The sequence below is a fragment of the Tremella mesenterica genome, assembly GCF_000271645.1.
Source record: "Tremella mesenterica DSM 1558 unplaced genomic scaffold TREMEscaffold_6, whole genome shotgun sequence".
Lineage (NCBI taxonomy): Eukaryota > Fungi > Basidiomycota > Tremellomycetes > Tremellales > Tremellaceae > Tremella > Tremella mesenterica.
In genome coordinates this window covers 543983-568474 of record NW_006711230.1, presented here as the reverse complement: position 1 = coordinate 568474, position 24492 = coordinate 543983, and the positions used below count along the sequence as shown (strand labels likewise).

The 24492-nt window shown below is 49.0% G+C and overlaps 4 protein-coding genes across 4 annotated transcripts; 3 read left to right on the top strand and 1 right to left on the bottom strand.

Moving 5' to 3' along the window:
* Positions 1-2193: 2193 nt before the first annotated feature.
* TREMEDRAFT_62759 (uncharacterized protein) lies at positions 2194-4172 on the bottom strand (the record flags this gene model as incomplete). The annotated part of the gene is made up of 5 exons (XM_007005035.1): positions 2194-2226; positions 2321-3170; positions 3214-3565; positions 3612-4061; positions 4112-4172. The coding sequence occupies 5 exons, from the start codon at positions 4170-4172 to the stop codon at positions 2194-2196; spliced, it is 1746 nt and encodes a 581-aa protein (XP_007005097.1).
* A 1402-nt stretch (positions 4173-5574) lies between these two features.
* On the top strand, positions 5575-6890 carry TREMEDRAFT_62758 (uncharacterized protein; the record flags this gene model as incomplete). Its single annotated transcript, XM_007005034.1, has 5 exons — positions 5575-5713; positions 5761-5906; positions 5965-6259; positions 6302-6529; positions 6574-6890. 5 exons carry the CDS (start codon positions 5575-5577, stop codon positions 6888-6890), a joined length of 1125 nt encoding a protein of 374 aa, XP_007005096.1.
* A 296-nt stretch (positions 6891-7186) lies between these two features.
* On the top strand, positions 7187-8274 carry TREMEDRAFT_62757 (uncharacterized protein; the record flags this gene model as incomplete). The annotated part of the gene is made up of 2 exons (XM_007005033.1): positions 7187-7863; positions 8043-8274. 2 exons carry the CDS (start codon positions 7187-7189, stop codon positions 8272-8274), a joined length of 909 nt encoding a protein of 302 aa, XP_007005095.1.
* Positions 8275-9713: 1439 nt separating this feature from the next.
* Positions 9714-12100, top strand: TREMEDRAFT_62756 (uncharacterized protein; the record flags this gene model as incomplete). Its single annotated transcript, XM_007005032.1, has 5 exons — positions 9714-9786; positions 9840-10316; positions 10406-10521; positions 11001-11269; positions 11320-12100. The coding sequence occupies 5 exons, from the start codon at positions 9714-9716 to the stop codon at positions 12098-12100; spliced, it is 1716 nt and encodes a 571-aa protein (XP_007005094.1).
* Between the last annotated feature and the right edge of the window lie 12392 nt (positions 12101-24492).

The following is a 24492-nucleotide window of genomic DNA, read 5'->3' as shown; positions in this document are numbered from 1 at the left end:
TGGTGTACCGACCAGGAAAACAAGCCACACTGCCGGACGGGCTCTCTAGAAGGGCAGACTACCACTCTGGAAAGGGAAGTACTATGGTGCAAGAGAGCAACCTTATTCAAGGCTTGCCGCAGTTCGACGAGCTTGACAACACCAGCTCTGGGTTACAACACCTGCTTCGGGCTTTACAGGGAACAAAGGAAGTATGAGAGAACGACCTCATTGATCCTATGGATTTGATAGTTGGAATACAGGAAGACGAAGAGGTGGAGGAGGTTAGAGAAGAGCTATTGGGAGTAACCTGTGCTGAGTGCTCCCATCCGACATGTCAAGATGACGTACAGGAACCAGAGTCGGTCGCCGAGTTACGCCGTAGTTCGCGGTCCCCCCTAATACTTCGTGGAGGTTGGAACTCGAGGGGGTTCCTCACATTCGATGATCGTACTTATGTGCCAAACTACGCCGACGCTCGGCTAAAAATCATGAAGATGCGACATGACTCAGCCTTGGCCGGTCATCCAGGTTCGGCGAAGACCCTTGAACTAGTCCTGAGGGATTATGTCTGGGTTGGAGTAAGGAAGGATGTCGAAGATTATGTTGCTGGATGCGCGGTATGTCAGAGAGCAAAGACTAACAGGCAGAAACCTCATGGGGAGCTTAAACCGCTGGAGGTGGCTACGAAACCTTGGTCCAGTATCTCGATGGATTTTATTGAAGAACTCCCGAATTCCCATGGGTATAATTCAATACTGGTAGTAGTGGACCGATTGACCAAATGGGCGGTTTTTATCCCAACTACGACGAAGTTGACCGCAGCTGGGCTATCAGAGCTGATAATGGACTATGTGGTGGCTCAGCATGGGTTACCGGAGAACATAGTGTCGGACAGGGGATCGAAGTTTACCTCGAAGTTTTGGAAGAACTTGACCGATAGTCTCGGGATAAGACTACATCTCTCTACTGCGTATCATCCACAGACTGATGGACAGACTGAACGAACAAATCAATCCCTCGAACTATACCTTAGAATCTTCACTTCTTATCAGCAAAACGACTGGTCAAAGCTGCTTGCTCGAGCGAGCTTCGCTTATAACAACACCCACCATTCTGCGATAAACAAGACACCGTTTTATGCGAACTATGGGTACCACCCTCGGTGGGCTGAAGAGATTAAGACCAGTGAGGTTGAGGTACCTGCTGCTACAGTAGCGGTAAAAGACTTAACCGAAATACACAAAGAATGTATTGAGGGGATCGAGAGAGCTAATGAGAAGTACGCCGAAGGATACAACAGGAAACATCGAACTACGCCGAACTTCGTGGAAGGTGACCTAGTCATGCTGTCGTTAGAGAATATCAAGACTAAGAGACCAATGAAGAAGTTGGACCTTAAGCAAAGTGGGCCGTACAAGGTAGTACGGCAAGTAGGTTCTCATGCTTGTAAGCTGGAATTACCAGGAACGATGGCAGGTATCCATGATGTATTCCATGTCTCCTTGCTCCGTCCCTATCATCCTCCAGTATTTCCTGGTCAGCAAGCTGAACCACCTGGCCCAGTAGAGGTGGATAACGTGGGAGAATCGTGGGAAGTAAAGGATATTGTGGACTCGAGAGTGAATAAGAGGTCAGGGAAGTTAGAGTATCTAGTGGAATGGTTAGGTTACGAAGGCTCAGATGACGCAGTATCATGGGAACCAGTAGAAAACGTGGACGGAGCTAATGACATATTGGCGAAGTTCCACGAACTTCACCCGGATAAGCCGATGAAAGGACGAGTGGTAAGATCACGAACGAGGAAGTAATTCATACAACTGGTACAACATTAGCTAAGTACAACTCACTGCTGCGAACTTCCTCCCTGTTCCTCGTTCCCCGGTGCAGGACCACCCCCAGAACTACTCTCAGTAACCTTCGGTGCCACCGTCCGTCGGAGGGCTCGAGTCTCCTTCCATGCTGTGTTAAAGGCGAGAATGTGAGCGGAGTGGAGAGCAGGATCACGAGCGAGACTCAGACTAGGTGATTTCCACAACTGACGAAGTGCTCTAAGGCAGTCTGCGGGAAGAGTTAGGATATCGAGGAAAGCACCATCCTGAGAACTGAGTCGAGCTGGTTGAGATGGCTTTAACCAGTCCAGTGTAGGGGGGAGCATATACTCAGTGGGGTTCAGGAGGTAGGGAGAGTCAAAGAGATTGCGGTAGAAGTCGCTCATGTCCGTTGTGAGCTCTCGGGAGACTCTAGCTAACTCAGTTCGCCCTAATGGCCCTATGTCGGAGGAGTTCACAAGGGTTGCCATTGTCCGAGAGAGAGTATTCATCGCGGAGACCAACTTCACGCAATATTCGACGAGCTTCGCCGTATCTCGTCTATTGGCTTGTAATTGAGTGGTTAAACCAATAATGACGGAACGGAAGGTGGCTAGCTGTTTGTCCTCCTCTGGTATCCGAGGATCGAGAGCGATAGTGGGGTGGTCGAGGGAAGGAGGGATTTCCTCTGGTAGCTGAGTACTTTCGTTTTCCACCACAGCCGGTTCGAACTGGACAGCTTTCTTCTTCTTGCCTTTCCCTTTCGAAGATTTTGGAGGAGTTTTCACAGGAGGGGCAGGAGTTGAGAGCCCAGAAGCAGGAGGAGCAGATGGTTGACGGCTTCGGGTCCCAAGGGCAGGAGGGAGACTTAGAGGAGACTCCTCTTGAGTTGACACAGGAGTAGGACGGCTCCTGGTGGGACGAGACGGACCGGCAGAAGGGGTAGCCGGGAGACGAGATGGGCCAGCCATAGGTGTCGAGGGCTGGAGGGAGGCGGAAGGAGCACGGCGAGGCGCGCGACGAGACGAACCTGCCGAAGGGGTAGCAGGGAGACGAGACGGTCCGGCCACGGGAGAGTTAGGCGGGCGACGGACGACGGGTGACGGCGAGGTGGGGCCAGGAGAGGAGAAGTTCGCCGAAGGAGAGCGCAAAGGATAGTTTCCGTCTTGGGCTGTGGGGAGACGGCGGCGAACAGCGGCGGACGGAGTGTAGGGGGGACCGAGGGGAGCAGAAGGTCTAGGAGGAATATCCCGAGCGGTGTTGGGGGGACAGAACGAGCAGGGGCCAGAAGTGCAAGAAGCACAACGGGAGCCGCGATTATGAGGTTTGACCGGTCGTAGACACGGCCATTTCGCTCTCCCATACGTGATAATTTCACGGCTACTGATCAGCAGATGTATAAACTTCTAGGGAAGGAACCTACCGACATCTATCACACGACTCATCGATACTGGCGACCTCCCATCGCTCCCTTTCATCGATAAACAACTTCCATAGCCTATCCTGCTCTCGCAACGATGCCTTGCGAGCACTCCCTGGCTCGTGGGAAGGGGAGGGAAACAATTCAGCCTGTCCTGTAGAGGACCGAGGGGTCTCTTTGACCCGTTTCGCCGAAGGAGGGGTTACTTCGTCGTGGGCGGAAGGGGAACGGCGACGTTTCTCGGCTTTAATCTCAGCCAGAGCATCCATCTTCTCCTGATACGCAACCCGTTTCTTCCCGAAAGAAGTCTGGAGCCGTACGCGGAATTCGGGAGACCCCTCATTATCACGAACAGCTACATGTCAGCACTTACGAGCAGGGTATATGACAAGAGGACATACGGCTTAACTTTTCCAACTCTGACACCCAAGTTTCTCTATCCTCAAACAGCGCCGGATCACCGAGATCAACACTGAAGATTTCCTCATCCTCATCGACCTCACCCATCTCATCATCATCATCTGCACCACCCATCTCACCATCATCAACCAACACACCCGTCTCTTCACCACGACGAACACCAACCACCTCCTCATCACCATCCATCTCTTCATCATCATCGTCGATTTCCACCACAGTAGCGGACTGACCCGAAGCTTGCAAGGGGCCAACAGGAGCAGGTCTGACCTCCTGTTGGCCAGAGGAGAGAGGGGTCGTAACCGCAGCAGGGGACGCGGGGGCAGAAGGAACTGCAGCGGAAGCTGCAGCAGCAGAAGGCGAGCCATCGGTGATGGCTAAGGCTCCAAAGCCCATAGATGACACTTGGCGGGGAGAGCTCCCCTGCTGAGCGACTAGGACAATCAGCGACAGAGTAGCTTATAGAGAGTACAAGTAGACTTACGGACAGCGGCGAAGCGATCTGCAAAAAAATTATGGGCGTTGAGCTCCGGACGAGAAGACATTTTGTTGAAATATATCAAATTGATATGCTTGGTAAGGTAAAGACTGGAAATCGATAGACGATGATAGTACGATTTAGGATTAGTCCTGGGAAAGAAGAAGAAGTGGGCCGAAGTACTGAGTATTTAGTATAACTGACATGGCTACTCGTCGTCAGGGCGCTGGTAACTTCGCATAACAAGGTGTCTCAGCAACAACAAACACCATGACGACGATCAAAATTCCCACGCTACGTGTCTCACATTCATATAAGTTAGGGATACGCTGACGAACGTCGACGAGGTTTGTTGTACCCCAAATCCTCTGTCTCACTTACAATGTAACTACCACAGGGTAACAACAAGCAACCACGATGAACTTCGACGAAGTTTACTGTCCGTTTAACAACGAACCATGGTATCATCTACCAACAACTGTTATATGACCAATTGTGTTTCCTGTAACCTGCTGAGTGTCCTTTTCTTCATTACATGCATACAAAGCTCACGAGGACGTTCGCACCTAAGGAGGGGGCGACTGTCACGAACTACGTCGTAACATCCCTGACAACCACCATCACTGACCCTCCTTTCACCATCACCGACCTTCCTTTCACCACCACCAACCTCCACTCGAACCACTGAGACCAACTACGGCGAAGTTACGAGAACCAAGAGTGTATTTGTCACGATAACCCCGTCTAGCGGAGAACTACGGCGAAGTTAGGGGAAGGGAACCGAGGGAGAGCAGAACAGGGGAAGTTAGGCGAAGTTAGTCGAAGTGAGCGGAGTAGGATATCGGGGATACGGCGAGGTACGGCAAGGTTGAACGAAGAGGACTGAGCGTGAGGCAGTGCAGGAGTTGAGGGACGTTCTATGAGAAGAGAGGAGTAGTATAGATAGTTTACAGATTGCTGAACTTCTTCAGCGATCCTTGATTGTTGTCAGTAGTAAAAGACAAATAGAGATAGCTATACATCGGGATACATCGCCATCAATAGAACAAAGCCTTAGTTAGAGTAACTACGCCGAAGTACGCCGTAGTTACACTCCTTTCGACGTCTGCGCCCTCCTGGTTGGGTGAGACATCGACTCAGAAGCGTGAAGTTAGCCGAGGTTCGTCGACCGTCGGTCTATTAGGAAGAAGTTGCTCGACGGCCGTGACAGTTCGTTGCAACCATAGTCACTCTCAAAGGATAGTTTTAAACTGTTTCATTGCAATCTCACCCTCAAAGGATAGTTTCAAACTGTTTCATTGCAATCCCGAGCAACAAACATTGCAGGGCGTAGTTGGTTGAACAATTTTCTATGCAGAAAGTGTAAACAAGTGTACACACAACGAGGATGTATCAAGTGTAGTGTCGTGGATCTTCGCCCACTATTCTTCAACTTTTTTCGTTAATTGAAACTTAGCTATAGCATCAGAATGTCAGATACAACACCTTCTTCCAAAGTACCTCCTCCCACGCCAAAGCGGTACGCAAACAAGGGAAGTCGTCGCAACGACACCTCTCCAGAAAAGGGAGGATCAGCAGTCGATGAATTTTTTTCAACAAAAGTATTGAGTACGTTAGAACCTTTTGTCGAGTCATTGACAGTATCTAATTAGCAGGTGCGTATGAACCGTTTGAATGGGTGCCGGGAACGAAATTCAATCATCGTATTTTTCCTCAGGATAGCTCAAAGACATTGGCTTTACTGCCAAACACCTTGAAAGGCGAAGTGTGGGCTATACCACCGAATAAAGAGTTAGAAATAGTGAGCTTGAACTTCTGATGTTAAACTCGACCAGAACAATGCTTATCGATGAAATTAGGTCAAGCGTCACCGTCTGGCTCACAATATCGTGTGTGGCCCCCAATCTGTGATCCGTTCCGGCGTGGCAATGTGTTCACATTGTCAAAATCGAATTACTCGCGATGATGCCGTATCCTTTGGCTGCATAACCGTCAGTGAGAGGGCACAATCAAGCTGTGCTGAGTGCCGTGCGAGAGGAACGAGCAATTGTGATTTTGGGAAGAATGTGTTAGAAGAAGAAATCCTAGATGCGTCATTGGCCTCTAACCTTGTTGCCAAGCTCGAAGGATTAGAAGCAATCGTCAGTGGTTTTGGTAAGTACCAGTTAACAATTGTGTGCTATGCTAAATGAAAAGCGGCAATCGATACCTTGATTCCGCCTCAGGTGATTTTGTCTGCTTTAGGTCCGCTTACTCGCGACGGGCATGCACTTGTCAAGCAGCTTAATGCTGCAGTAGCCGCTAATGTCTTCGACACCGACGATCCTTCCTTACGTCGTCGCCGTACCGCGGTCAACTTTCTTCCATCGCCGGTGTTGGAACACGGACAACTTACAGGACTCAGTGCGGGCTGGAACGATGGAGGTATGTCTTTTATCACTCATTTTTGTATACAGCACTGACATTAGATATTACGATGGATGACGCTGCGAATAAAGAGCTGAATACCGATCCTGCTGCTGCGGCTGCTACATCTGGGCCTGCGCGGAACTTACGATCGCAACGCAAACCTTCTCAGACTTTTGAACAACGTCTTCGATCTGCTCAAGTCTCTGGAAAGCGAGGGAAGTCTCGTCAGATCTCAGAAAGTAGTCGCTTGTCAACCCCCAACGATTTAGATCGTCAAACGTCGAACACGAGTGGATCAGGTGCCGGGGTGTCAGACAAGAGTACGCATGACAATGATCAGACCATGTTAGATCAGCTGGATGAAACTGGGGGTTAACTTTGTAGCAAATAGTCAATCAATGTATGCACATGTCATGACTGCCTCATTAATACATGCAAAGGTCGAAGACTTTCAGTAATTGCATGAAGCAAACAATGTTGATTGTTGAAATTGAAAGTCAATCGTAAAAAGCGATCGTAGGCCGACGTCGGCCGACGCCGGTTCACGTGGCACGGAAGATTTGGTTACACCGGACGGGCCCGGACGCCCATATGGACCCCGTCCGGTCCCTATTGGCCCTGAGGTCGTGTAACCATTAGTTACGTACAACGAGTCAGTGGTACACTTCAGCAATGGCTGACCCAATCCCAATTATCGACCCGGACACTTGGACTGCCACAAGCAGTCCTGATGACCAAGATAACACCAAAAAGTGGATGAACACTGGCGCTTCAACACCACCTCCGGAGCCTAAGTATACCTCTGCGACCAAGAGGAGAAGAGTGGATGCAGATGCAGCTACAATACAATTAGGAACGAACACCACTTGCAGTGACACGGATCACCGCAGCACGGCAGTGCCGGCAGTACCCACTAAAATCACTACTGAGTCTCCAGGAATGATTGAAGTGCCGCCAACCAACTCAAAGCCCAAATTTTTCATCACCAAATTTGAAAATCAGGTGACACAGTGTGAAGACGCACTGGGCATCATCATGAGCATGTCCGAGTCAGATACTGCCTCCACGGTTTTGGCACAGATGTACACCCACTTGGAGACGGTCCAAACCCTTATACAAGCCGCCTGGGCTACTCAGATTGTGTTTGTGCCAGACGAACAAACATTGAGTCAGGGTTTTCAATACAATTTAAAAGCATTGACAGTTGGCATGGACAGTTTCATTAATCGTGAAGACAAGACCATCACACATGTAGAAGAGCTGAATAGTGTCCTTACAAACTTTGAAGGGCACAATGCCTGGTTTCAAGAAATCAAGGATGCTGTCACCGCACAGACACAAGGGCCCCAGTCAGTTCCAGGCACAGTAAAGGCCAAAGTTGGGTAGAAAACATTGTTAAGCTTGGTACAATATTACTTGCCATCAAGATTATGGAACTTAGTGAGAGCTTCACATGGAAGATAGATGATGAGGAATGCAGCAGACTATTTGATTGTCATGGAGCAAGACCCTTGTATGCTTCCTACAGCCAACAGTGTTACGGGGTAACAACGAATCGAGAGAACTCCATCAAATTTGACGGATTAGGAAAGAGAACGGCGGGAGTTGGAGGCAGTGCTGCAGTAGATAGGGACGGGTTTTCCCTTTTTGAGATTTCCCTACTGGGTTTGCTCAAAAGCGGTTTTTCACCTGCCTGTCATAAATCTCGAATCTCGGTCGCAGCACAAGCAGTTTATAAAGGGTCTCAGCTCATACTATGAGCTGAGCATTGGATCTTTTAGCACAAGAGCTTAGTGCACGTCACCCTTTAGGCGTATGCATTACAGAATGCTCAGTGCTGGGACATCAGCCCTTGAGGGGGGGCTCCTGTCATAAATCTCGAATCTCAGTCGCAGCACAAGCAGTTTATAAAGGGTCTCAGCTCATACTATGAGCTGAGCATTGGATCTTTTAGCACAAGAGCTTAGTGCACGTCACCCTTTAGGCGTATGCATTACACTGTCCGAGTATGTTGTCACGGCTGTCTAACAACTACCTTATAACAGACCAATGGTTGACAAACCTCAGCTAACTTGACGCTTCTAAGTCGATGTCTCACCCAACCAGGAGGGCGCAGACGTTGAAAGGAGTGTAACTACGACGAGTAACTACGGCGTACTTCGGCGTAGTTACTCTAACTGGGGTTTTGTTCTACTGATGGCGATGTATCTCGATTGTATATAGCTATCTCTATCTGTCTTTTCACTACTGACAACAATCAAGGATGGCTGAAGAACTTCAGCGATCTTCTCAGCTAATATTATCTACTCCTCATAGACGTTCGTCAAACCCTCTCGCGCTTTGACGTACTTCAACGCACTTTGTCCAACTTCCCCGAGTCCCCGGCCATCCTCTTCCTCCTTCGACTAACTCCGCCTAACATCGCCGCACTTCTGCTCCCATTGTCCCTACCTAGCCTCACTCCGTCTAACGTCTCCGTACTTCTGCTCCCATTGTCCCTACCTAGCCTAACTTCGTCTAACTTCGCCGTACTTGGTCTCAGATGTCCTGAGTTACGTGTAGAGTAAAGAGGTTAAGACGTGATGGGGGTTTTGATGGTCAAAGGAGGGTCATTGTTGGTGAAATAATCGAGGTGTCACAACATAGTTCATGACAGTCGCCCCCTTCTTTAGCGCGAACGTCCTCGTGAGCGATTAGACCTCTACTGTGGCAAGAAAACTTAGCAGCGTAGTACCTCCATTCTCTCCTTCTCCATAGTCATCCTCCGCCCTTTTGCTCTCTGCGCCGTGCTTCATAGTTGAGCCTCCTTTCGCTTCAAAACCCAACAATGAGACTCCCCTAACTTTGTCGTGGTTTGCCGTAAGAAGCCCTGTGTCTTTTGTAGGTGAGACACGCTTCCCAAATGGTAGCCGAACAACACCGTTATTTGTCGAAGTAACCCTCGTTTATATTGAGGTGAGACACTATAGCGTGGGAATTTTGATCGTCCCTGTGTCGACTTTTGTTGATGAAACGCGAAGTTTGCTGCATGTTGACGACGAGGGGGTAGGTCTGATTATACTAAATACTGAGCAGTTCGTCGAGCTTCTCTCTTTTCCCCATCTGTTTTCAAAACTTTCTATCTATCTTACCTAGAAAACAGATTTGTTACCTTGACCAATCGTCTTCAGTTTTAATTCTTTTTAAGTATCTTAACGTCATGGCCCTCTCTACTCCCACTCCCAGCCCTTTTGCCGCCATGAGGAATTTTGGTGGTATGGTGTCATCTGCTCGTGAGTTTTTCCTCGGCACTTACCTCACCTCGCCGCACTTGGCTGACGTTCAGTTTCCTTCGGTGATAGATCTCGCCAAGTCTCCTCTCTTGGCCTCGGCACTCTTTCTCTGGGGGAACCGTCTGGCGCCGCCTCGCCTCCTCGCTCTGCTTCTCCTCTCGCCGGTCCCTCCGCTGGTTCTCCCTCTGCTTCTCCTCCCCCTGGTTCTCTCTCCGCTTCCCCTCCTGCCGGTTCTCCCTCCGCTTCTCCTCCTGCTGGTTCTCCCGCCGCTTCTCCTCCTGCCGCCACCCCTCGTCGCAGGACGCCCGCCTTTCGCCCTGGTGAGTCTCCGTCCTCCTCCGACCAGGAGCCGCTCAGCGGTTCGGAGTTGGACGATCAGTCGGACCCCGAAGGAAGTGAGGGCAATTATGATGATGATGAGGATCAGGATCGTAGTATCGATCCGGAGGGTGGAAGTGAGTTAGGGGAATACCCAGATGATGATGTGGAGGTGGTTAGAGTAAGGGACAACGACGTTGATAGTCCTGAGCGTGAGTTCCTTGCCCATCCTCTCACACCTTCGCCGAACTTGGCCTTGTTTATCTGTTCTTTAGCTTCCTAAGACACTGCTGACTCGTAGCCGTTCGCGTTTCCCCCCCTGCTCAAATCGTGGGCCAGAAACAACCTCGTGCCCTCTCCTCCTCTTCCTCTTCTTCTTCTTCTTCTTCTGGGGTTCTCCCCCCCGCCAACGCCATTGTCACAGGGTTGCTTCTTCGTTAACTTCCTACGACCGACGGCCAATAACTTCGTGGGCTTCGACCTTTACCAACTTCGTTGTTCGAGATATGAAATAGGTGACAATAACTTCTGGGTGTAATAACTTCGTACTTTACTAACTTCTATCACTAAGACAACAACCAAAGATCGTCAAAGATCTCTGGGAACTTCGGCCCTTAAGTACTTCGTCCTTCCCTAACTTCGTCAACGCAGAACTTTGTTCAACCCGACGTCCCGAGCTTCGTACCTCACGAACTTCGTCCCCGACGAAGTTCGTGCCTTCCTAACTTCGTATCCTCCTAACTTCGTATCTCCCTAACTTCGTATCTTCCTAACTTCGTATCCCCCTAAGTTCCTACATGACTAACTTCGTCCTCGACGAAGTTAGCCTCCTAATACCCTCGTGGGTGGTGAAGTTCATGCGAACTGGGTCGTTGATGGCGAACTGATGTCCAAAGGAACTTCGTTTGATGGGAAAGGATAATGTCACGCGGCGCCGCGTGACAGCCATCGCCGCCGCTGCCGCTGCTGCTGCTCGCCGCCCTGCTGCCGCTCCCCGTCCCGCCGCCGCCTCCGTTGCTGCTCCCCTCTCTCCTCCCCGAGGGGAGCCTTCGCCCAAACGGGTGAAGAGGTCATTGCGGGAAGAAGAGTACTTGTGGAAGAAGATGGAGTCTGAGCCTGGACGTTGGGTTGCGGTTGGTGTCGATGAGGCGTGCGATCGTTGCCGGTGAGTTCGCCTATTCGTACTACGCCAAAGTTCTCCCTGCTAATTAGTAGACGTGAGATTATCACGTATAATCGTCCGAATTGGCCCTGCCTCAAGGCAGTCAGGCCACACAACAAAGCCCTCCGTTGTGCTTCATGCACATCTGGTCCCTGCTCCTTCTGTCCCGTCTCCTCTGCTCGGGACATCCCGCCCTGTCCTTCCGACTCTTCGCCTTTCCCGCCTCCCCAGACTTCAGTGTCTTTCCCCCGTTCGCGGGTACCACCTTCGTCTCTCCGGTCGGTTCGCCGTACTTCGCCGGCCCCTCGCTCGTTGCCTCCCTCGCCGTTGCCCTTCGCTCCTGCGGCCGGCCCATCACGTCTCCCGCCTGCTCCTCCGTCGTCCTCCCGCCGCCCTCCGTCCTCCCGCCGCCCTTCGGCCTCTCGTCCTTCGGCGCCTTGTCCGTCCTCTCCCGTGGCACCTTCTCCTCTGGCTCACGGCACCCGAAGTCGGCGTCCTTCTGCTTCTCCGGCCAATTTGACGGCCCCTCCTGTCACCTCTCCCTCTGCTTCTCAGAAGACACCGAAATCTTCTTTAAAGAGATCAAAAGGGAAATCTAAAGAGAAGGAGGTTGTCTTCGATGATGGTGATGTGGAAGAAGAAGATACTCAGCGTGCTGGTCCCTCTACTCCCCGGCTGTCCCTTGTCCACCCCCGTATCTCCCTGGACGTTCGTATTCCTGAGGACGAAAAGGAATTCGCCACTTATCGTTCCCTTGTCCTCAGCCTCACCACTCAGCTCGAGGCCGCCTGTCACGACCCTGCAAGTCCTTGGGTCGTGCCCCTTGGACCCTGAGAATTCAGGGACATTACCAGGCGAGATAGGTGAGATACCAGGCGAGATAGGTGAGATACCAGGCGAGATAGGTGAGATATCAGGCAAGATAGGTGAGATATCAGGCAAGATAGGTGAGATGTAAAGCGAGATAGGCGAGACTCAAGGTGGGACAGGCGAGATATCAGGCGAGACAGAGCGAGAAGCAAGGCGAGACAGGTGAGATCTCTGGCGAGATCAGCGAGACATGGAGCGAGACGATTTGCAAGTAAGAGCTCACTATAAACTATAAATACTGGTCATAGTCTTCTTGTAGTCTTTCCTTCTTCAAGGATCAATATATTATTTGCCACTCGCAAAAGACCTCTTCTTGACAAACAACTTACATCCGTCACATCCCTCATCAACCTCACCCCTGTCCACACCATCACACACACCCTTACCGTCATCTCAACCTGCCCGGATCCTTCGCAAGTCACTTTAGCCGTCCGACCACATCACAAGTCTACGGACAACATACTAACCGTCGTTGTCCAAGCTAAGTAAACAGTTATAGTCCACCTGTCTCTGATCTATCGAGGTCAGCCAGGGACAGGTCCGTGACACCGCCCGAAATGATACATCTCTCTTGCTTGACTTCTCCTCTTGTCAAGCTAACGCTTTAAATAACCTTACTGCGGCGTTAGTAGATGTAGTCAACACTGGGGCTTTGGACGACGAAGCAAGGACGAGGTTAGCAGACGTCTCTCAGCAAAGCCTTACTGAGATAGCTGATGTTCGCCAAAGGCTTTTCGACACCCCCTTCCTCGTAACTCCTATGGCGTATGAACCACCACCGTCCCTCGACTGGTTAGGTCGCCGTAGTAGTTCTCGTGTCCCTGCTTCCGCCCAGACTGCTCTTGACCTCCTCATTCTTCCTTTCGAGTGTCTACGGACCATACGTTCTCTGTGGCGGACTCCGAGCATGCAAGCTGCTCGAGATGTCCAGGACTTCGGTGACTTCTTCGCGGTTATGAATTGGGCATGGAATGCTTCTCTCTCTACTGTGTTCCCCTCTGAGACTCTCGATCTTCCCTCAGCCATCGGTAGTCTCCCCAGCAACCCCGCGGGATCAAGTAGAGCAAAGGAGAAAGGAAAAGGAAAGGGTAAGGGTAAGGATAAGTGAGCGGTACATAGCTGTAATCCTATGTTGTATGCAGTATGTCTCTACTTCTCAGCCCTTTGCAGTCGCCCTTCCTTCGGCTTAGTAGGACGAAGTTCGTGGAACTTCGTCAATGTGTCATCAGCTCCATCAACGTTCTCTACTGGCTCCCATGATACCGAATCATCTGTTCCTTCGTAACCTAACCATTCTACCAAGTACTCTAACTTTCCTGATCTCTTATTTACTCTAGAGTCCACAATATCCTTTACCTCCCATGACTCTCCCACATTGTCTACCTCTACTGGGCCAGGTGGTTCAGCTTGCTGACCAGGAAATACTGGAGGGTGATAGGGACGGAGCAAGGAGACATGGAATACATCATGGATACCTGCCATCGTTCCTGGTAATTCCAATTGACAAGCATGAGGCCTACCTGCCGTACTACCTTGTACGGCCCACTTTGCTTCAAATCTAACTTCTTCATTGGTCTTTTAGTCCTAATGTTCTCTGATGACAGCATCGCTAGGTCACCTTCTACAAAGTTCGGCGTAGTTCGGTGTTTCCTATTGTACCCTTCGGCGTACTTCTCATTAGCTCTCTCAATTCCCTCAATACACTCCTTATGTATCTCGGTCAGATCCTTTATTACCACTGTAGCAGCGGGTACTTCGACCTCGCTAGCCTTGATCTCTTCAGCCCAACGGGGATGATATCCATAGTCCGCATAGAATGGTGTTTTGTTTATCGCAGAATGCTGGGTGTTGTTGTAAGCAAAGCTAGCTCGAGCGAGTAACTTCGACCAATCATTCTGTTGATAGGAGGTGAAGATTTGAAGATAAAGCTCTAAAGACTGGTTGGTTCGTTCGGTCTGTCCATCAGTCTGTGGATGATATGCAGTAGAGAGGTGTAGTCTTATCCCAAGACTATCGGTCAAGTTCTTCCAGAACTTCGAGGTGAACTTTGACCCCCTGTCCAATACTATGTTCTCTGGTAGCCCATGCTGAGCCACCACGTAGTCCATTATCAACTCTGACAGGCCAGCTGCGGTTAACTTCGTCGTAGTCGGGATAAAAATGACCCATTTGGTCAATTGGTCCACCACTACCAGGATGGAATTATATCCATGGGAATTTGGCAGCTCCTCAATAAAATCCATCGAGATACTGGACCAAGGTGTCGTAGCCACTTCCAGTGGTTTAAGCTCTCCATGGGGTTTCTGCCTGTTAGTCTTTGCCCTCTGACATACCACACATCCAGCAATGTAGTCTTCGACATCCTTCCTTACTCCAACCCAAACGTAATCCCGTAGGACTAGCTCAAGAGTCTTTCCTGAGCCTGGGTGACCGGCCAAGGCTGAGTCATGTCTCATCTTCATGATTTTTAGCTGAGCATCGGCGTAGTTCGGCACATAGGTACGATCATCAAACGTGAGGAACCCCCTTGAGTTCCATCCTCCACAAAGTATCAAGGGAGACCGCGAACTACGGCGTAACTCGGCAACCGACTCTGGTTCCTGTACGTTATCTTGACATGTCGGATGGGAGCACTCAGCACAGGTTACTCCCAATAGCTCTTCTCTAACCTCCTCCACCTCTTCGTCTTCCTGTATTCCAACTATCAAATCCATAGGATCAATGAGGTCGTTCTCTCATACTTCCTTTGTTCCCTGTAAAGCCCGAAGCAGGTGTTGTAACCCAGAGCTAGTGTTGTCAAGCTCGTCGAACTTCGGCAGGCCTTGGATAAGATTGCTCTCTTGTACCATAGTACTCCCCCTTCCAGAGTGGTAGTCTGCCCTTCTCGACAGTCCGTCCGGCAGTGTAGCTTGTTTTCCTGGTCGGTACACCATTTTAAACCTGAAGTTAGAGAGCTCTTCGACCCACCTACCCTGCCTAGGGCTAAGTTGTTTAGGTTCCATCCAATACGTCAAATTCAAATGATCTGTGAGAACTGTAGTCTCTACCTGTAGCAGTAAGTGTCTCCTTCTTCTGAAAGCTTCAACGATAGCTAGTAACTCCTTTTTGCCTACCGTGTAGTTCAACTGCGCCGCCTGAAACGCTCCGGACTCGATAGCCACCGGATGCTCTTGCCCTAACTCGTTCACCTGCGAAATTATGAAACCCCAGCCGAAGAACGACGCATCTGTTTGTAGTAGTGTCTTCAACGAAGGATCAAAGTGAGCCAATACTGGGGCCCTACACATCCTATCCTTTAATTCTTTAAAAGCTCTCTCCTGTTTTACTCCCCAATCAAACGGTACATCCTTCCTGGTGAGATCATTGATCGGTTTAGCAATCCTGGAGAAGTTGGGGACAAAACGCCGATAATAACTGACAACTCCCCTAAATCCTCTACTCTCTCGCAAGTTCTTAGGACGGTGAAAAGATACAACAGCATCGATGTACTCCGGGTTACTGGAAACTCCCTTCCGTGAGACCACAAACCCCAGGAAGACTACCGAATCTGTCTCAAACTCGCACTTACTAGCTTTTACAAACAAATTCGACCTTCGAAGCACTTCTGTCACAATCGTTCTCTCTTCTGCTCTACTGACCGACGGTTGACAAACCTCGGCTAACTACGTCGTAGTGGGGCGTCGATGTCTCACTAGGACAGGGTACTTGTTGGGGAACTACGGCTAACTTCGTCGTAGTAAGACGTCGAGTGGTAAATGAATAGGATGATTGTTGAGGAACCGCGGCTAACTTCGCCGTAGTGCGTCAAACTGCTCGGTGGTAGCTCTCCCTAACTCAATGTTTGTAGCTACTGAATATATCTCTCGCTACTGACAACAATCAAGGATCACTGAAGAAGTTCAGCGATCTGTAACCTATCTATACTACTCCTCTCTTCTCATAGAACGTCCCTCAACTCCTGCACTGCCTCACGGTCAGTCCTCCTCGTTCAACTTCGCCGTACACCCGGTGTCCTACTCCACTCACTTCGGCTAACTTCACCTAACTTCCCTTGTTCTGCTCTCCCTCGGTTCTCTTCCCCTAGCTTCGCCGTAGTTCTCCGCTTGACGGGGTTATCGTGACAAATACCCTCTTGGTTCTCGTAACTTCGCCGTAGTTGGTCTCAGTGGTTCGAGTGGAAGTCGGTGATGGTGAAAGGAAGGTCGGTGATGGTGAAAGGAGGATCGGTGATGGTGGTTGTCAGGGATGTTACGACGTAGTTCGTGACAACTTCAAACACCTTCGCCATAGTTCCCCTCAGTTCTTCCAACGTTTGACCATAGATGAGTATATCATCTATGTAGACTACTACTCCCTTTCCCAACAGCTCTCGAAAACCTTCATTCAAGAAGTGCTGGAAAACAGCAGGAGCATTCCGTAGGCCATCTCGGACAACAAGAGACTCGAACATACCGTACTGGGTTCTAAATGCTGTCAAGTGTTCGTGTCCTTCCTTTACTCGTAGGAGCTGATAAGCCCCAATCAGATCTAACTTGCTGAAAAACCTTGCCTTTCCCAGCTCTTCGGTTATCTGCCCGATCAGAGGCAGTGGATAGGCGTCGGGTACAGTTGCCTCGTTTAACTTTCGGTAGTCAATGACCATCCGCCATTGACCTTTTGTTTTCTTCGGTATCAAGAACATCGGTGATCCGTAGGGCAAATTACTGGGTCAAATTCTTCCAGCCAATATTTTGCGATCTAGGATGTCTCTCAGCGCACTTCTCTGATCTTCTCCGAGTGAGTAGAGTGGAGCAACTTTCAGGTTCGCCCCCTCCTTAAGATCAAACTCCAGATTGTTGGAATACATCAATTCCGTGTGATACCGCCACATTTATTAGTCCGTCTAATTCCGTCCAAGTATCATCTTGTAACTTTCTACCTAGATGGTCTTCATCGCTTTCTCTGTGCTGAAGTTCATCTAGGTAAGTACACTCATGCATCGCTTTCTCTGTGCTGAAGTTCATCTAGCAACTTCCTCCTACGATCCACAGATTACGTCACAGATCATAATCTCTTGAGGGAGGCAACTCTTCACCTCCCTTCTTTGGGTTAAAAACATCAATGAACGGGTGATATTGTTCAGGGACCACCTGATACAATTCCTCCTGTTCCTCCGGACTCAGTTCATCCTGGTCATCTTTGTCTCGGAGATCTATCACGTCCGTCGGAGTTGGCAGCCCTATGGCCGCTAAGTTCGCCGCACTTGGTGGGGTTGGGATGGGAAATTTCACCGAGTTCTCTCTTCCATCAAGGACAACCCCCTCCTTCCTCATCCAATCCCACCCCATCACAACATCTGCGTTGCAGAGTGTTGTTACATTGAGACAAACAGTTCGCACTTCGGCGTCCTTTGTCAAACTAAATCCGACTTCGAAAAACTCAGTGATAGGTCCAGCGACACTCACCGAGCCGTCGAACATGTGAACGGGTACGCTCACCTGGTATCGTCTCCTTTCTACACCAATCTTCGCCGCTGCCCTAGGGCTTATATATGAACAAGTAGCCCCAGTGTCCCAGAGCGTAGTTAGCTTCATTCCATTAATGAATATGTCCGTTTTAGGTCGATCTCTAGAAGTGGAAGGGATGAGGAGATGATTATCGACATTGCATGAACAAGGGGTACTGAGTGGTGTATTTTTGTATTTACAATCCTCTGGCTCCATCAGTTGTGTCTCTTTTATAGGTTTGGGAATGGTGGCCGAGAGAATATGGCGGACCCACCGAGCCTCGCCTACTGCAACAGGTCCTCTTCTTTTCCCTGGTTCTCTTCCAAATCTACTTCTCCTCCAACCGCATTCAAGTTCCTCCTCTGCCCAAGAGGTACTGCGTTCCCTCCCGATCCTCCACCACGTTCTCCGAACTTCTCCCCCCATGGAGGCAACAGTCCAACCTTAACCTTAGCCTCCCTTACAGGACATTCCTTCAGCCAATGTCCTGTTTCACCACACTCCGTACACTTCCCCTCTTTCCTTCTTGTCTCCCTCAGATCGGAGCTCGGTCTAGGCCATTTTTGGCGAACTTCGTCGATGTTCGGCGGCCCACTCCTTACCACCGTCGACGTCATGGTCGCTTGGACACCATCCTGCGCCGAAGGTTGCCCCTTTTCCCATTTCTTCTCTTCTTTCTTCTCCGTCCTCTGACTTTCCACCACTGTCGTTGTCCTTGTCCCTCCTTCCCTCCTCCTCTCTGCCTCCTTCTCCACTTGTCTCCTCCACAGACGGTTGTCCAAGGGTATCACAAACTCCAATAGCTCTTTCACAGTCCCAAACAATCTACCGTGTCTTGCAATTTCATCTAGGAGGTGTGATTTCAAACCTTTCTTGGCTCGATCAACTAGGTTTCCACCGTCTGACCACTTGAGTATCGCAACATGTCGTTGAAAGGCGGAGAAGTAGTCGGAAGCGGACCCAGTTTGCTTAAGATCGTTGAACTGTCGGGCTGCGGTCCCTTCTTCATTGGGATCACCGAAGTTCGTCTTGAGATACTTGACAAATTGGTCGTGAGCCGTGAGGTACTCAGGAAGAGGTCTTTTAGATAGATCGGGCTAAACAGCAAGGAGAGGTGTTTCGCGTAGGTGAGAGATCATGAAAAAGACCTTCTTAGTGTTGTCGGGGAAAAGAGGAGAGTTCAATTCGAAGTGTACATCACACTCAGACAGAAAAGAGGTTAACTTATTCCGGTCTCCTCTCCAAAAGTCTGGGTTGGGCAACTTTATCCCCTTCCTTTGTTCCCCAACTGCGCTAGGGGTCGCCGAAGTTTGCCGTCCCATGGCGTACCTCACCCCTTCTGATATCCCTTCTGCAATTCCGCCCACTGTCTCTCTTTCTCTTCTGTGCTCCCATTCCTCCCTACGCCTTCTCTCCTCCATCATATCTTTGTTCATATTTGCCACCATCTGCAACAGGGCCAACATCACCCCTTGTGTCCCTTCTTCTCCGAAGTTCGTTCCACTCCCAGTGTTTTCTCGTGGGCGTGGGGTTTGATCTGATCCGACTGGGGATCCTACAGGTGGGAGAGCATTAGCCGCAGGGGTAGGAGGATTAGGGGTCGGAGGATTAGAAGGTACTGCCGGAACGAACTCATCTCCTTGAACTGATCCCCCCACACTATCTTCCCCTCCGAGGTCCTGCCCCATTGCTCTGCTAAGCTCCTCCAATGCTCTCCTCTCGTTCTCCTCCATCCTGTCCTCATCCCTACTCATCCCTCGCGTAACTCTCCTTTCCGGTTCCATAATATCTTCGTACTTCTCCGAGGTTCGCACGGGTTGTCGGTAACAGCAATCCTTGATACTGTCACGGCTGTCGAGCAACTATCTTCTAGTAGTCCGACGGTCGACGAACCTCGGCTAACTTGACGCTTCTAAGTCAATGTCTCGCCCAAACAGGAGGGTGCAGACGTCGAAAGGAGTGTAACTACGGCGTACTTCGGCGTAGTTACTCTAAGTGGGGCGTTGTTCTACTGATGGCGATGTATCTCGCTTGTATATAGCTATCTCTGTCTGTCTTTTACTACTGACAACAATCAAGGATCGCTGAGGAACTTCAGCGATCTTCTCGACTAATATTATCTATTCCTCCTAGACGTTCATCCAACCCTCTCGCGCTTTGGCGTACTTCAACGCACTTCGTCCAACTTCCCCGAACCCCGGCCATCCTCTTCCTCCTTCGACTAACTCCGCCTAACATCGCCGCACTTCTGCTCCCATTGTCCCTACCTAGCCTAACTCCCTCTAACTTCGCCGTACTTCTGCTCCCATTGTCCCTACCTAGCCTAACTTCGTCTAACTTCGCCGTACTTGGTCTCAGATGTCCTGAGTTACGTGTAGAGTAAAGAGGTTAAGTCGTGATGGGGGGTTTGATGGTCAAAGGAGGGTCATTGTTGGTGGAATAATCAAGGTGTCACGACGTAGTTCGTGACAGATGTTACGACATAGTTCGTGACAATAATGCCTCAAGATCACTTCTCTTGGCTACTTTATTTGTCTGACTTTTCAATGGGTTTCCAGCCTTTGATGAGGAGATCTCTTCTGGTGGGGCTTCTAGGATGAGTCAGAGGCTTCTGAAATTTTTTTTAAAACACTGCTTTTGATACAGGGTCTCTGTCACGAATATACAACTGATGATGATGAAGCCGCAATGGCGTGTCTCAAACAGTCTTAAAGGCAACAGTAAGTTAGAGTAGAGAGTTGAAATCAAAGATGACAATTGATCAGAGAGACAAAGAAACAAACAGAGAGGTAGAACCACTATTTATAGACAAAACACCCCAAACTGAGTGTCACAGGGTTGCTCCTTTGTTAACTTCCTACAACCGACGGCCAATAACTTTGTGGGCTTCGACCTTTACCAACTTCGTTGTTTGAGATATGAAATAGGTGACAATAACTTCTGGGTGTAATAACTTCGTACTTTACTAACATCTATCACTAAGACAACAACCAGAGATCGTCAAAGGTCTCTGGGAACTTCAGCCCTTAAGTACTTCGTCCTTCCCTAACTTCGTCAACGCAGAACTTTGTTCAACCCGCAGTCCCGAGCTTCGTACCTCACGAACTTCGTCCCCGACGAAGTTCGTGCCTCCCTAACTTCGTATCTCCCTAACTTCATACATGACTAACTTCGCCCTCGACGAAGTTAGCCTCCTAATACCCTTGTGGGTGATGAAGTTCATGAGAACTGGGGCGTTGATGGCAAACTGATGTCCAAAGGACCCTCGTTGATGGGGAAAGATGATGTCACGCGGCACCGCGTGACAGAAACCCTGTATCAAAAACAGCATTTTAAACGACCTTACAGAAGGCTCTGAATCATCCTGGAAGCCCCCAAAAGAGATCTCTTCATCAAAGGTTGAATTCATGAAAAGAAACACGAATAAAGGATCCATGAAATGTGATCCTTTGATACCTGAAACTCTCCTATGCTACCTGGATGAGCTCTGATCTTTCAGGGGGTTCAGAGGGTGTTTCTTAGGCGCCCACATTATGCAGATTTTGACTCAAAAATACCTGGTTCAGTCCTGCGGGTTTGGTAGAGGTTTGAGAGGTTCGAATAGAGGCTAAATATGCTTAGTAGAGTGGTTTTCCTTCTGGTTCTCTCAGTTGAGTTGTTCGCACTGCTGAAAGAGATGGAACCTCTGACCATCAGTGTGTACTCCTCATCACTAGTGTGTACTCTTCATCAGTGGCGTACACTTCTCCATCAGTAGCGGGTGTGTATTGATCAGTAGCGTGTTTTCCATGTTTGAACACGTGTTTTCACAAGGCTATCCTGACGACCGGTTGACTGGTTGATTCCGTGGTTGACCCGGTGGTTGACCCGGTGATTGATCCTGTGATTGATCCGGTGATTGATCCGGTGAACCAGTTATTTGGTAACCGAGGGAGTCGTACTACCGTTGACGGACGTACATACTCTCCTATGACGTCAGTGGCGTGATCGCTAATTAAGGTACCCGCAATTGATCGCTAATTAAGGTACCCGTGATTGATTACTAATTGAGGTACCCGTAATTGATGGCTAATTAAGGCACTAGTTAGTAATTAAGGAATTGATGGCTAATTATCGATCATTGATGATTCTGTTGTTTGTTGATTGGGACGGGTTCATATACAGAAATAGATGCCGACCGGCCATCCGGCTAATATTGCTCCCGAGGTACCCTCGCTTATTAGTTCGTCTGGTCGGAACCACGGACACGGAACCTGGTACATGTCGGCCGGAGCTTGGGATGACCGCAGATGATGATAGATGACGATAGATGACGTGATTGATGTATACAATGTCGAGTCAGGTTGACTCAGTGATGGGAGGGTGATTAAGGTTGAATGGTGATCCACATGTCGTACGATAGAACGAGTTGAGACAATTTGAGTAAAGTTGACTGGACTTGAGTGGATGATATGCACGTGGTATTTACAGATATTCGAGGGTTATGAAAGTCTCCTCAGGGTTTCCCCCCTCAAAGTAGGAGAGGAGAGGAAGGAGTTTTAGGCTCAGTTTGGAGGATTTTGTCTATGGATAGTGGTTCTAGCTCTCTGTTTGTTTCTCTGTCTCTCTGATCAATTGTCATCTTTGATTTCAACTCTCTACTCTAACTAACTGTTGCCTTTAAGACTGTTTGAGACACGCCATTGCGGCTTCATCATCATCAGTCGTATATTCGTGACAATGATTGTCATGAATCAGAAATCATGACTCAGAATAAGTATGGACTCAAAGTAATAGTGACTCATAATTAATCAGGATTGATAAGGACAGTACAGACGGTAATCACAGATGGTGATTGCAGATGGTGATTACAGATGGTATTTACAGATGGTAGTCACAGATGGTAGTCACCGATGGTAGTTACAGATGGTAGTTACAGATGGTAGTTACAGATGGTAGCTACAGGTGGTCAAAGGTGACAAACGGTACTCGCAGACGGTAACTAGTTTTAGTCTATATAAACTTGTACTTTTCAGTAGTTTCTTCAGTTATGAATCTCCTCTTTATTTGTCAAACACAGTTGGTCCAAGCCCAGCACTTCTAGTCCTCGCTACCCCTGTCCCCCTTGACGTCATCACTTCATCCTCTGTCATCTCTGTTACTCTCTCGACGAGCCAGAGACTTCATTGGGTCATAGTCCCATTCTCAGGTTACAGTCCTGTATTCTGTTGTCCTCCGTGACAAGCCCCACCCCCCGTGACAGTATTCATAACTCAACCACTTGTCCTTGCTCGTCATCTTTTGTGTTCTAGTCATCATCAAGTATCCTTTCTTCACTATCATTTCCATCTTTGTCAACATCAAACTTTGCCACCCTTTTAGTTGGTAGTCACAACTTACAAGCAGATCAAATAAAATAAAACAATCAATCAAGCCAAGTCTTCAATCAAAATAATATCAAAGAAAACATAAAACACAACCTCTTCAAGAATAATAAGACAAATTAGTACGTAAATATAGTCAAGCTAATCATCAGATTAGTAAAAAATAATACAACAACAAAACAAAATGTCAAACATTCCGCAAGACACCACTATGGAAGCAACACTCAACAGTCACCTCGAACTCATGATGAATCGCATCATGCAGCTAGAGCAAGACCTTGCCTCTGCGCAACTTCATCAAGCTCCTACCACAATCACCTCCAAGAAGGAACCCAAGATTAACTCTCCAGCACCCTTCAGTGGTCGCAAGGACGAAGCTATGGAATTCCTTCTGAAGTGTGATATGGTCTTTGATACTCAACCTCAGACCTATGCCCTCAACACTACTCGAATTGCTTTTGTGACCAACTTGCTCAAGGATGAGGCATATAGATGGGTCATGCCCCACCTCATGCTTCCTCAAGATCAAAAACCTGCTTGGGTTCAGGATTGGTCACTCTTCAAGGAGGAATTCAAGAGAATGTTTGAGGACACCAATATCATTGAGACAGCCCGTCACAAACTCAAGACACTTCGACAAACAGGCTCAGCAACCAGTTACGCCACTGAGTTTCAGCGTCATGCTGCATACCTCAACTGGAATGATGAAGCCCTCCGCCACAACTTCTTTGATGGTCTCAAAGACGACGTCAAAGACAAGATCCTTACTCCCAACAATTTCAAGACATTTGGAGATTTAGTCAACAATTCAATCAAATGGGATGATCTTCTATTCCAGCGCAGGAAAGGTACCCCATTTCACAAGAACCATACTCCAGCTAGACTCGACACTCCAGTAATCCGCAATCGTCCTTTCACCTTTCAACCTTCCTTCCGCCAGATCCATACTCCTTCACACACATCTACTTCCGCATCCGCTGGTCCCACTCCTATGGAAGTTGATGCTGTCCGTCCACGCTTTTCACCTCTCACCAATGAGGAACGCACCTTCCGCATCAACAACAAACTCTGTCTTTATTGTGGAAAACCTGGACACATGGCACATGAGTGTCATGTACGCTCCAACAATCGAACACCTTCCAAGGTAAACGCTACTATCAACAACAACAACAACAACAACAATCCAGCCCCAAAAAACTCCAAGCCCCAGGTCTAAATCTTGCCCCTAGTCCCCCGGCTATCCGGGCAAAATCAGGTATCAACAACAAGTCAAAGGATCTCTGCAACATCGCTTCAAACAATTATCCCGTCAACCCCTCAAGAACATCTCTGTCTTCCCATGACCATCAAATTTAACAACACTCTCCACAACACCTATGCTATGATTGATTCAGGAGCAACGCTCAGCTTCATCAATCAAATATTTCTTCAATCCCTTCACATTCCCGCACATGATAAAACAGAACCTTTTGAGGTCTGTGTCATTGATGGACGTCCTATTTGCATC